At 45.5% G+C, this 13,785-nt stretch overlaps 1 protein-coding gene across 1 annotated transcript in view; it reads right to left on the bottom strand.

Moving 5' to 3' along the window:
* Positions 1-13,161, bottom strand: part of EIF2B5 (eukaryotic translation initiation factor 2B subunit epsilon) — a 41,629-nt gene extending 28,468 nt beyond the window's left edge. The window contains exons 1-5 of the mRNA XM_063131801.1: positions 12,999-13,161; positions 6,579-6,703; positions 3,059-3,244; positions 2,773-2,950; positions 316-396 (exon numbers count right to left, since the gene is read on the bottom strand). Coding sequence (XP_062987871.1) covers positions 316-396; positions 2,773-2,950; positions 3,059-3,244; positions 6,579-6,703; positions 12,999-13,154 — 726 coding nt within the window. The 5' untranslated portion in view covers positions 13,155-13,161. The remainder of the gene's footprint in view (positions 1-315; positions 397-2,772; positions 2,951-3,058; positions 3,245-6,578; positions 6,704-12,998) is intronic.
* Positions 13,162-13,785: the final 624 nt, after the last annotated feature.

Below are 13,785 nucleotides of genomic sequence, written 5' to 3'. Positions count from 1 at the left end.
AGATGAATGTGTGACCGTTTCCTAGAGCTCTATTTGCAACTATCACAACTGCAACATGGACTAACAGCAGGTCCTTTGCCTCTTGTTTCCCTGCAGACTGAAGCTCCCATTCCCAGGAGAAGCTGAACGTCATTTTCTGCTAGCAGCAGACATCAGACAGCCTCAGCCTTAAGCCTGAGAAATCAATCTACCACGTTATGCTGTAACACCACCCAAATATAAAGTGACATTAAAGAAGGCTGAGACACAGATGCTCTTCCCCAGGCAGGAGGACAGGGCCTGGCTGTGACACCCGCTGCATTTGGCAGAACCTACCTGTGGGGAGCAGATGCTAATGTGACAGTCCAACAAATCATGCCGTACTTGCACCTCTTCAATATTGCTCTGGAACAAGCCCTAGAATGAGAAGAAAATAGTGAAGGCCTTATTGGGCCTCTCGCATAGCGTTTGATACCCAAATCTCTCCCGGCTAACTTGAGGCAATCATAGCATTTATCTGGCAGGAGAAAGGACTGGAGCAGACCAGGAAAGGGTGTGTGTGTCACATGAACCTATCTTAACACCCAGAAACAACTGCAGCAGCATTTAGTGTGTATACAAACAGCATACTGCTGTTTTTGTTTTCGATGGTTTGAAATTTTGTAGACTTTTTTAACGTTCACTGTTTTTAACTTTTGCAAACCGCCCAGAGAGCTTTGGCTACGGGGCAGTATATAAATTTAATAAATATAAAGGAAAGCACAGGACACCTGACTCCCTTCTCTATAAACACACACACAGATTACAACACAAGCCAGAATCATGGCTACGTAAATCCCAGGTTTTCAGCATTTACTACTTAAAAAAGCACACCAATGTCTTTGTGTTTGTGAAAAGCCACAAAACCACACAGGGGGTCCAGAAAGCTCTGGGGCACTCCCCTGTGACCCCACCGGCAGAGGACTGGGCTATGGGCTAAGGAAACCCAATTTCAGTTCCCCATCTGTGACACGAGATTTTAAATTATCAGCTTCTCGATGAGGACACAGAAGCAACATGCACATCCTCTTTATGAACATATGAAGCTGTGCCATACTGAGAGAGGCCATAGGAGCAGCCCTGCAGGATCAGACATGGGAAGGCCACAAGCCGGACATGAGTGCAATAGCACTGGTTCATCTAGCCCAGTGGTTCCTAAAGTGGGTGATACCGGCCCCTTGGGGGCGGTGGGATTGCATAGGGGGGTGTTAAGCGGCAAAGGGGCGGCAGGGGGGCGCTCGAGGTGGTATTTTCCGAGAAGCCCCTCTCCAGAAGGTCTTAAAACCCAGGGACATTTTTATGGGAGAAGGTAGTTTGGTCCCAAGCCATATAGGGGAAGAATCCACACATGTATTAATACCGTTTAAGAAGGGTCCTTTTAATGGTGAATTGCTATCCTGCACTATGGAGAGTGGTTCAGAAGCTCCTGGTTGTATTTCTAACATCATATTTGGTGGAATGTGGTTTTAGTGTGGTCTGCCTACTTCTCTCCAAGCAAAGAAATCGACACCAAGACACTCAGGTTAAGTGACTTTAAACCAGACATTGGGAAACTGGTATCGCTTCATCAAGCCCATCCATCACATTAAGAATTTACAGAATAGTGAGGTACTCTACCCTAGTTACTAGATGTGACATCTAATATTCTTGCTAAATGACTATCAAACTTTGAAAAGATGATATCACTAGATCAAGTTTAATTGAATAAACTAAAAAGAGGTAACTGGATTTTGAATATTCAATTAATTGTTACTGTTTTGAATTTTGTTGTGATTATCTTCCTTAGTGGGTCGTTGAAAACTGCTATTCTGAATAATTATTTTTGTAGGGTAGGGTAGGGGGCACTGGGCACGAGTTTGTGGAACCAAGGGGGCAGTGACCTGAAAAAGTTTGGGAACCAATGATCTAGCTGATCTGTCTAGCCCTCTTTTGTGTGCTCAGTCTGACAACAGCTCTCCAGGGTTTCAGGTAGCGCTGTCTTTTCCAGTTTCATTACAACCCCAAAATCTTTAAATGGAAATGTCACTGACTGTACCTGGGACCTTATGCAATGTGCTCTTATCCCTGGGCTATCCCTAAAGATGAGGATCGCCATTACTTTCCCGGTTGTGTGAGCCTGTGTAGGATTTGAATCTGATCTCTCTGAAATCCAAAGCAAGAATCGCACCCCTAGATCAACAGTCCTCTTTCTATACTTCCAAGGTAACACCTGGGCTTCTCTCCAGCAAAGACTGCACACTTTCACCTGGGATACAGCAACCTGCATTTTGCCACAGGGGGAGTTGTTCAACTTCCTGCCCCGGCTTGCTGACTTTCGAAGGTATTTTGGAAACCTTTCCTACAGCTTTCTGCACCTGCCTTCGCACAGCCAAGTGAAATATTCCTAATCATCCTGTCTGTCAAAGTCAAATACACCTCCAAGTTCTGGGACGGATAATGCCTCTTTAAATTATAAAAATAAAAGTGGTTATCTAGTATGCAATCAAAACATTGCATCTATAAAAACAAGAGCAAAACAACATTTCGTTAATCAGCCATCAGCTGACTCTACAAAATAGTATTATGATTCTAGAGACGGTTAACTACACAAAAGCTACAACGAATTTCCCCAAGGCCTGTACTAAGCCCAAGATGATCTGATATTTGAAGGCCAGCTCCTATTCCAGCCCTGGGTCTTGGAAAGGAACATCACAAGTTCCCCAGCCGTTGAATCTTGGGAGAACTGACATGCAACTCGCTCCTCTATTAACACACCAGGGGAAACCGGAAGCGCTTCAGCCCTTGAGTTCTCTGGTAGTGCAATACTCGTTTTGTAGCACCGTCCATGGCAAGGATAACGTCGTCCTCTTGACACCGGGCCCGGTGACCTGGCTCAGACTCTTTGAAAATCATTGTCAGCACAGACACATTCTTCTCCAGCTTACGCCGTATCCTGTACAGGAGAAGGCAGGAACAGTGATCATTTGAGTGATCTCTCTCGGAAGGCCCCAGTCAGAGATGATCTCCACAAGGTTGTTGCATCTTCATTCTGGATACCCACCTGTGTTCCTGTAAAGCTGTGGAGATGTTAATATTGGACACCACATCTCCGGAGACAAGGATGAAGTCAGAACGAACAAGTGACTTGGCATCAACGTCCCTCAGAACATCCCCAAGTGAGCGGTAGAGGTCGGAGGTCACAAACCGCACTGTGTTTGGAGAAGTCGGACTCAACCACTTAGACTTTCTGGCAGAGAACACAGATAGAAAGGAATAAATGGGAACATCTGCATAGTGTGGGTACTAGAAAATCCCTCCTTGCTGTTTTTATGAAGTAAGCAAAACCCAACTAGAAGTATCAGCTTGGCCACACTTGTGCAGGGTGCAAGTAGGAAATATGGAACCCAGCAGCTTGGGCAGGATTTCATAGCCATTGAGGAAAAAAACTCTGCAACTGGCTCAATTCAGACAACACATTTCTCTACATAGTGGGGAAACTCCACTCAGTGGCTGACTCTGCAGGAGGTATTCCCCACACAACATGTTCTAACTCCACCGCTGTGTGACTGTGGGCTACCATGGAGTTGGGTAAAAAGGCAAAGCGACATCTGATAGACAATCCCTCTGCCCTCTCTCCTCCCCCAGTCCTCCTGATGGTATCCCATCAGCCACTGCTGCAAAAAAACAATCTTGGCAACTCTCCTAGAACGACACTCCCTCCTTCCGCAACTCTTGCCAGAGAACTCAGTGCAACAGGAAACTCCACGGAGCCCTCCACACAACACGAAACACAACAGCTGTGCAGGAACTCTCCTCTGTACACTGTGGATATTCAGCATGGAGTGTTTTCTAAAAAAAAAAACTGTACCTTGGGGTGGAGTTTTCCCTCCAGACAACACATTTCTCAACGGTGGTGTAAATCCACCGTTGAGAAATGCGTTGTCTGAACTGAGCCCCTGTCAACATTTCAGAGGTGATTCCACCAGCTATTTAGAACTTTTCCCCACAAAACAAAGCCCTCTGCAAAGCTCTTTTAATGGGCTTGCTGTGCCTCCTACCATGATCCTGCACAAGAACAAAGTAGTTCTACTTGTATAAAGTGAACATCTTTACACTACGTCCAGCAGGAGCTGAAGTTCTACACTCACAAGATTCAAATTCTATGCTCACAAAATCCTGCAACTTGAGGATGTTTACTTATAGATTCCTTCTATTTGCAACACGTAATTGTAATGCATGCTTTGTACATTCTGCAGAATTGAATTCTCATAACGGAGAGAGAAAGATTCTATTCTGATAGAAAAGTAGAGCAAATTTGGCCTGCAAGGGCAGCAGGATAGAAACGAGAAGTCTTTTCCCCACTAAGTAAAGGCAGTCACTCCAATCTCCTAATCTAGGGAAAGGGGAAACTGTGGTCCTCCAGATCGTTAATGAACTACTACTCCCAACATCCCTCATGGTTGGCCTGGCTGGCTGAGGCTGATGGGAATTGGAGTTCAACATCATCTGGACATATTTTCCAGCTTTTTCTGCACACCCACAAGGAGAAGTGGCGTGCTTACGAAAAAGAAAAGGAAAGTCAAAATAAACAGCCTGCACAACATACTAAAATTTACATCCGACAGCAAGAACATAGCCACGCTCATTTCATGACCCTTCTGCTGTCTAAACCCTTCTCTGAAGAGGGAGAAAAATCATCTTTATACTTGCAACATTAGTTTAGAACAAGGTAGATTGTGACACACATCAAACATGCTCCCAAGGCTAACATCTAAGGTCCTCCTCCAGGTGCCTACTCCTGAAGGAAGCTTGGAGGATGGCAACAAGGGAGAGGGCCTTTTCTGTGGTGGCCCCGCAATTGTGGAACGATCTTCCCGATGAGGACCGCCTGGCGCCAACATTGTTATCTTTCCGGCGCCAGGTTCAGACTTTCGTTTTCTCCCAGGCAGTTAACAGCGCATGTTGAGTTTTAACTGACTCCAAAATGAGTTTTGGCCTGGCTGAATGTTTAAAAACTGTTTTAAATGTTAGCTGTTTTTATGCTTTTGTTTTTAAATTTTGTATATTGATTTTTAATGTTCCGTCTTTTTAATCTAATCTTTTTAATCTTTGTAAACCGCCCAGAGAGCTTTGGCTATGATTATTATTTATTATATAAATGTAATAAATAATAATAAAATAACAACAACAACAACAACAACAACAACTGAAATTAGCACATGCCCTTTTATACACTTCCACGTGGTTTCAACTTAAAGCAGTGGTGCCCAAACCTTTTGGCAAGTTGCCCAAGTTAAGGACAGGAGTCAATGATATTTCTTATCATGCTAATTCACTGCACTGCTTCCTGGCCTCCTCCTTTCATCACTCCATGAATACCCAACTCCCTGATGGTGCAAAATAAAAAGGGAGGCATGGAAATACACCAACCCACAACTGATTCTCTTATGCTGCTTCCTTCCCATACTAAGAGGAACCAAGGCTGCAATTCTAGGCACAGCTACTTGGCAGGATGCAGGGCTTTACCTACAAGTGAAAATGTAAAGGGTTAAGCTATAAGTGTTCTCTACGTGTGGGCGAGTTGTTATTACTTTGAATTTATTTTAAAAACTATTTCTCTTTGTCCCTCCCCACACAGATACATTTTAGGTAGTCTATTCACCCACTCACCCAGTGAAGCCTTTAAGACACACAGACCCCTGTGTCGTACTAAATTGATGTTTGTCATCCTGAGCCTTCAAGCACAAAGAATCAACTTTAAAAACCCAAATCGCTACATTTATCTACGTGAACAGAGTATAAAGACACCTACACAAGGCTGCTTAGCCCAGTTTATTCTTTATAACACTGTAATTTGGAGTGGGTTCACACTTATTTGAATGCAGAGTTATGTTGTGGAAGGTAGTAATGTTGCCTTGCATATGAGATGCAAAAGGAAGCATCTGCCAGGAACCTCTCCTGAGTAGGTCTCAATGAGAGAGTTTGCACATCTGCCTTTTAGGAAAAAAATGTATTTTCAGCTACCCCAGTGGATATTGGGAAGGCCTCAAATTATCCGTTTACTCCTCTAACAACTCTCCCTTCGCCCTCCTGCCACGTCTCACTTACTGCCTCAGTCACAAATGCAGCCCTCACTCCAACAGTGCATGTTCATGCAGCTGGAACTCTATTCTATGATGGTCAGGCCACATCTGGAGAACTGTGTCCTGTTCTGGGTGCCACAACTAGCGAGGTTCCTGCACTCAGCAGTAGATTAGATGTCTCCTAAGGCTTCTTCTGACTCTAAAACGCTATGATTCTACAAAAGCAGATAGAAGTACAAGGAGGTCTTGTAGGAGATCTGACTGTGGTCCCTCCAGGCCTAGGAGGACCCTCCAGGTCCTTCTCATGAGCGCAGCAAAGCCCTGCCTGCCTATGTCACTTGAAGCAAGAGGTTCTGGGGGCTGACCATCTCTGACCTACGAAAATCAAACATCCATCAGCAGCAAGAGCGGCTACCATTAGAGAAAGCTCAGAAGGACTGACAGATGAAGGGAAGATGCTCCTGGCTTGGGTAAACCGGAAAAGGTGTCTGCTCTTACTGTAAATGCTCCTTGATCTCTGCTGACTTCCAACAGCAGAAGACGAAGGTTTCCTCCACCCCAGATGCTGTTAGGAACTCCAGGGTGTAATCTATCATAGCCACATTTGCCAGAGGAATCAGAGCCTAAGGAAGCAAAGAAAAGTCAGCCAGAAATACACGGCATTCTACAATTCTGCTAGCAGTGTCACACAGCCAACACATCCGATCAACAAAAAGACTGGAACTGGGTCAAACGACACATTATATTAAAAGTGTGATGGCATTTAATGTGCCTGTCATTTTTGAAATAAAGAATAACAGCCATGGCGGGGGGAGGGGCGTGTGATTAGGATCAGGGCCAAAGCAAGGAGTGGCTTAATCCCCCACCCTTTCTTCCCACAATGCAATCTTGAAACTCCCCACCCCCAGCCCCTCCTATTGGTGCTTTTCCCTACCATGGCAAATAGCAGCTTCAAAGGGATGATATTCCTCTAGACTGCAGTGTGTAGGGAATGGGTTAACCTCCCCTCTCCATGGCCACAATCTTAAACAGGTCTCTCATGGCTGCTATTAAAAAAAGACCCAAATACATTGAAAGTAATGAAGCATTTAACATAGTTTGACCCTGAAATTAACAACCCAATGATCAGGTTTATAACACGTATGCTACTGAAACAGCACTGGATATCTATAGCTCGTTAGATTAATGCTTTTCTTTTCTTTAATATCACAGCCAAGTTGAATTTTATTTTGTTTGGGAAGTTTAGTCAAATATCAATTATATCCAGTAGCAGAGAAACCCCAAGAGTCTCCGTTACCTTGCACAGGATTTTATGACCTCTGAGTTGGTTTAATAATGGTGTTGCAATACAGCCATGCTAGCCAGGCTTGGGAAATGAGCAAATATTCTCTTACGCCAAGGATGTGCTTCCGGGGTGTGGGGGCTTGCAGTAGTAGGTAATTCAATCTTTAGACATATAGACAGCTGGGTTAGTGACGGGCATGTAGACCACATCGTAAATTGCCCGCCTGGTGTGAAGGTTGTGGATCTCACACGCCATCTAGATAGCCTAATAGACAATGCCTGGGTGGAGCCTGTGGTTGTGCTCCATATTGGTACCAATGATGTGGGGAGATGTAGTCGTGAGGTCTTGGAAGCCAAATTTAGGTTGCTAGGTAGGAGGTTGAAATCCAGGACCACTAAGGTGGCTTTCACTGAAATGCTACCTGTTCCACATGCAGAGCAAGCTGAGGAGTCTCAATGCATGGATGAGATGGTGGTGCAAGGAGGAGGGGTTAAGCACTGGGAAACGTTTTGGGACAGCACAGGCCTGTACAAGAGGGACAGGCTTCCTTAAACCAAAATGGAACCGGACTGCTGGCACTAAACATAAAAAGGTGGCAAAGCAGCTTTTAAACTAAACCCTGGGGAAAAGCTGACAGGAGATGAGAAGCATCAAGTTTGGGTTAAATCATCCTTATGGGATGAAAATGTTTTCAATTGCCCAAATGTAGAAGGGGAAGAAATAGACCATGAACATATGGGGAAACAAAATAGTGTATCAAAGAGATCTAAGTGCCATAGCAGAAGATGCACATGGCAGAAACCTCTGAGTAGGGACTCCATATATAGGTGTTTCTATGCAAATGCTAGAAGCCTCCTAGCCAAAATGGAAGAATTGGAGTACTTGGTTTTAAAGGAGAACCTGGACATAGTGAGCATTATGGAAACCTGGTGGAACGGAGAGAACCAGTGGAATACGGTCATCTCTGGATATAAACTCCACAGGAAGGGCATACTGAAGAAGGTGTTGCTTTGTACATCTAAGAGGGTAATAGCATCGAGCTGATTAGGACATCCAGAAGGGGCAGACTCTTCCACAGAAATACTGTGGGTGACAATACCGGGCTCCAAAACTCTTTTAGTACTAGGAACATGCTATTGTCCCCCAGACCAGAAGGCTCAGGGTGACCTTGAAATGGAGAATGAAATCAGGGGAAGCCTCCAAATGACAAAGCGTTATAATAATGAGTGACTTCCATTATCCCCACATTGATTAGATAAATGCATGTTCTGATCATAACAAAGATGTCCTAAATGGCTGCACCCTCGAACAGCTGGTCATGGAACCAACCAGTGCGGAGGCAACAACCTTGGATTTAATCCTAGATGGTGTTGTCCAGGACCTACTACGAGATGTAAATTCTGTTGAACCAATTGGAAACAGTGACCACAATGCTATCAGATTTAATATATATTTATGTGGAAAATTGCCCAGAAAGTCCAACACAGCCACATCATACTACAAAAGAGAAAACCTCTCTAAAAATGAGGGAAGTGGTGAAAAAGAAGTTGAAAAGGACAGTCAAGAAGTTCGAATCCCTTCAAACAGTTTGGAGGCTACTGAAAACCACGACAATAGAAGCTCAGCTAAAATGCATACCACAGGCTAGGAAAGGTAGCAGCAAGTCCAAGAGGTCACTGGTGAGGTTAATGAACAGTGTCAAGGAAGCTGTTAGAGAAAAGTGGGCTTCCTTCAAAAAACAGGCTTGCCCAATTGAGGAAAACAAAAGGAAGCACAAATTTGCACAAAGGAGATGTAAGCAGACAATAAGATATGCAAAAAAGTGTTCTGAGGAGCATATTGCTAACATCATCAAGGCCAACAATAACGACTCCTGCTCAGAGGTTGTTGTGTCATGTGAACCTGGTGAGCATGGGTTATGTGAGGATTAAACAACCCTCATATAATCCTAAAACAGGCCATGGGTTATCAGAGGGTTGTACAACCCTTTCATAACAGACGCTCACCAGGTTCACATGACAGGGCTTGCACATTCGAAATCGTGGCCACACATGCCCCGCATACGCTGCAGCCTCACTGTGGATTAAATAACCCATGGTGGGCTGTCCTCTCTTTCAAACAGCTCCAATGAATCAGTACCAAACATGAAGAGATTTCCCTTGTGGTGAATTCTCAAACTGAGGTTCTCTTAAGCAGTTCTCTTTCATTTGTAAAGCTTCTCCCAAACTGTGACTAAGCCCAGCTACTACTTTCAGAAGGTAATAATGGATAGATGTTCTTAAGAAGGAATTTTTTTTGCAAACTATAAACAATGAAATTGCATCAGCAATTAATTCTGTGCAGGTAAGCAACTCGCTACAGAAGACTGTCCAGAAAAGCCAGTTTATCAACCATGATGCAGAATACAAGTACTCTCTAATATGGGCATATTTCTCCCACTTCAAAAAGAACAAGAACAATGGGTGAAACGTCTTCCATACTAACCATTCATTTCAAAGGAAGGCACGCTGTTCAAGGTTCCCAGAAAGACTACTGTCTCCACCAACAAACAGGCAAGTCTCAGTACAAATCCTTCTACTGCAGTGAACATTATTCTCCTCACTTTAAAAGATGCAAACTTATGCTCTACTGAGGGAAGAGGGTTTAACTGAGCCTTGCATTCATCAGGCACAGGTGATAAGGAATCCCATGCCGCTGAGTTAGTGGGCAAGCTGGTGGAAGAGGGATTTAGTGCTCCGCCCCTTCTCTGTATCCAATCTAGAAACTAAGAGGGTTGTCAAAGGAGAGAAAACCCCTCCTCTATGCCCAGCACAGAACAACAGAGCTCTTCATACTTCCTCTGCCATCCCCCAGGAGACCAGTAATTTTGTAGGCTTGATTAAAACGCTGGCTTAATCTGGCTCTCTTTAAGCGAAAACAATGGAATCTCTATAGCCCTCCAAAATTCTCCCAAAGGCCTTTTTCTTTTTCCATGGTTAGTGGCATGAATGTGTACAAAATGTTTGTGGTGCTGAATGCGGGGAGACTGGAGACTATCCATCTTCAATATGTCCTGCAACAGAACATGAATGAGCAGAAAAGAGAATCTAAAACTCTCTGATTAGAGCAGGAGGAAGGTGTTCTGAATGAAATCTAAAGGCACGCTACAAGTCATTTCTTACAGGATGAATGTTGCAAGTCTTTTAAACAGAATCATCTACATGGACTCTTACCACTTAAAGTCTGACAGGAGAGGAGTGGGTGGCTAAAATGTCCTCAAGACAACAAAAAGAAACCATATGTAAACTTTTCTTACATCAGATGACCCTCATCTCTATAGCACTCTCTAGAATAGACAAAATAGATTCAACATAGTCCCATTTTGGGGACATTTTTATCTGGCATTCTAAATGTTCTAGTGGAACATCTGCAGGAATTCATTAGGCCCAGAAACTTGAATTTCCTGTTAGTTTTCTGCATGTGAAGCCAATCTTATAGGCAGAGCCAGTAAAAATGTTAGCAACCCTACATTCCACTGAGACTTTGGGCAAGTCAGCCATCCTTTTTCACCCACATGAAAAGAATCTCCTGCTTTAACAGCTGTCTTCCTATCTGCCATTGAAGTGGACAGATGAAACCTTCCCTAGCATGAAGATATAGCGGTGAGAAAAAGTCTTCTGTTCCTTTTCCTGTCCCTCAGTTAGCAAAAGCCAAGTGCTTTTCTCCACAAGAAGGTGGACACGTAAGGTATAAATGGTGAAGAGGCTTGACCCAACTTGCCCATTGCTGACTGCAAGACTGAATAAAATAAGCTATTTTTTTCTTACACTGACTGCAAAAAGGACATAAAACACCAACATCTATATTGTATCACACACTTGTCAGTAATCCCCTGTCCTGACCAGTTGACCTGATATGATCATGCAGAATGTTCATGTACATTCCAAGTGCTTCGGGCACAAAGCTGTGAGAACGTCAGTGAGAAAAGCACAAGTTGTCAGCCTGGTTGCGATTCAAACCACACACAAGTCTGAGTGTCTAGAAGATTATCTTTGCAGGGCAGGCTGAGAACTGGGAAGAGACTCCAGGAGATAAGGAAAGTTGGGGGTGGGGCGGGGGAGCTGAAGGCATGGTATACAATGCACTCAGAAACAAGAGTTCGAGGGGAAGGACAATAGAGAAAAGGAACATTGAAGTTGCACCAAAACATTACTACGCTAGCTGTTCCTTTTACTGCTACTTTGAGGACATATCAGCGACAGAGCATGTACTTTGCATATAGAGGGTTCTGGGTGCAATCCCTGCCATCTCCAGTTCAAAGGACCAGGTAGCAGGTGACAGAGAAAACAGTGCCCATGACCCTGGACAACCCCCACCAGTAAGAATGAATAACAGCGGCCTAGATAGACCAACAGTCTGGACAGGTTGGTCCATCTAGGCCACTAAAGGAGGCTTGAGAGGTGAGGAACATGTGCCCCTCCAACTGTTGCTGGACCACAACTTCCATCATCCCCCACCACTGGCTTTGGTTGATAGGCGTTGCACCCCAACCACATTCCCCACTTGACTGACACAAAAGGGTTGTATGGTCTAACCTACCTCACAAGCTTGTTGTGAAGATAAAATGAAGAGCAGGACTATATAAGCCTCCTTGCAGGGGAGTGGGGAAGGTGGGATATAAATGAATGAATAAATTATGCCAGTTGCTCTTTTTAGGGCATAACCCTACGCATGTTTAGACGGGGGCGGGGTGAGAGGGAAAGCCCTAAATGTGCATGGGATTGTGCCTTCAGAGGTCTATATTTAGTTTTAATGTCCCCTACCCCTATTGGTTTTCCCCCTCCCTTCCCTGTCTGTTACGGTGATTTTAGATTGTAAGCCATATGGCAGATTGATTTGCTTTGTTTTATTCTGTACAGCGCCATGAAAATTGATGGCGCTGTATAAATATTATTAATAATATTAATATTATTAATAATAATAACTTTAAATGGGGACAAGGAGCGTGTTCAGAGGAGGGCAACCAGGATGATCATGGGTCTGGAAACAAAGCCCTATGAAGAGAGACTGAAAGAACTGGGCAGGTTTAGCCTGGAGAAGAGAAGATGGAGGGGAGACATGAGAGCACTCCTCAAATACTTAAAAGGTTGTCACACAGGGGAGGGCCAGGATCTCTTCTCAATCCTCCCAGAGTGCAGGACATGGAATAACAGGCTCAAGTTAAAGTAAGCCAGATTCCAGCTGGACATCAGGAAAAACTTCCTGACTGATAGAGCAGTATGACAATGGAATCAGTTCCCTAGGGAGGTGGTGGGCTCTCCCACACTCGAGGCCTTCAAGAGGCAGCTGGACAACCCTCTGTCAGGGATGCTTTAGGGTGGGTTCCTGCATTGAGCGGGGGGTTGGACTCGATGGCCTTAGAGGCCCCTTCCAACTCTGCGATTCTATGATTCTAGGAGCGGACAAGGAGGGATTTCAAATGCTGACCAGAACTAGTCAGCGCCTTCTTTGCCCGCGGGGTGCCATTACTTTCAGACAAGCGCTACAGCTTCCCGAAGGCCGAACCGCCTCGGCGGCGGAGGATCGGGGAAGAGGCCGAGGCCTCCGGCGGCAGCTGTCTGTATCCCCCCCTCCTATGCCCGCCAGCCGCTCACCCGGGGCCGGTCCTTGGAAACGGGGAAGAAGCGGCGGTTGAAGCTGTCGGCGACCAGCACGGCCTGGAGCGGGGGAGGCGGCTCTTCTTGGGGCTCAGGGCCCCGAGAGCCCCCGGAACCGGCTCCTCGCTTGGCAGCGGCGCCGCGGGACGCCATCTTCTCTCACGCTCTTCTCTCACGCGCCGCCACCTCGGCTCGCCGCTTCCGCTTCCGGAGGGAGCTGGCGAAATTGACGGCGCCTCGCGAGGGACAAAATGGAATGGGGCGCAAAGGCTTCGGGCCCGAGGGGGTGGGTGGGGGTAGTGGGACGCATGCGTGTACTGACCGTGGCACGGAGTCAGTGAGTGACGTTCTGCTGCAGGAAAACAGGGGGGGGGTGTCATCCTAGAATCAGTGGAGGCTGGTGGCTCCGGTTTCGGTGGGGCTACGGATCCGTTCTGGGTTTCATTCAGAGCTCTGAGCTCTCCAAACTGCTGGGCCCTGTCCCCAAACTAGGTTCAGCACCAGGGAGAGCTCCTTTATAGTTATGGCTGGTTTCATAGAATCATAGAATAGCAGAGTTGGAAGGGGCCTACAAGGCCATCGAGTCCAACCCCCTGCTCAATGCAGGAATCCACCCTAAAGCATCCCTGACAGATCATTGTCCAGCTGCCTCTTGAAGGCCTCTAGTGTGGGAGAGCCCACAACCTCACCAGGCAACTGATTCCATTGTCGTACTGCTCTAACAGTAAGGAAGTTTTTCCTGATGTCCAGCTGGAATCTGACTTCCTGTAACTTGAGCCCGTTA

The sequence above is a fragment of the Elgaria multicarinata genome, chromosome 8 (genome assembly GCF_023053635.1).
Source record: "Elgaria multicarinata webbii isolate HBS135686 ecotype San Diego chromosome 8, rElgMul1.1.pri, whole genome shotgun sequence".
Lineage (NCBI taxonomy): Eukaryota > Metazoa > Chordata > Lepidosauria > Squamata > Anguidae > Elgaria > Elgaria multicarinata.
The sequence above is the reverse complement of the archived record's forward strand: the minus strand, read 5'-3'. Positions and strand labels throughout refer to the sequence as shown.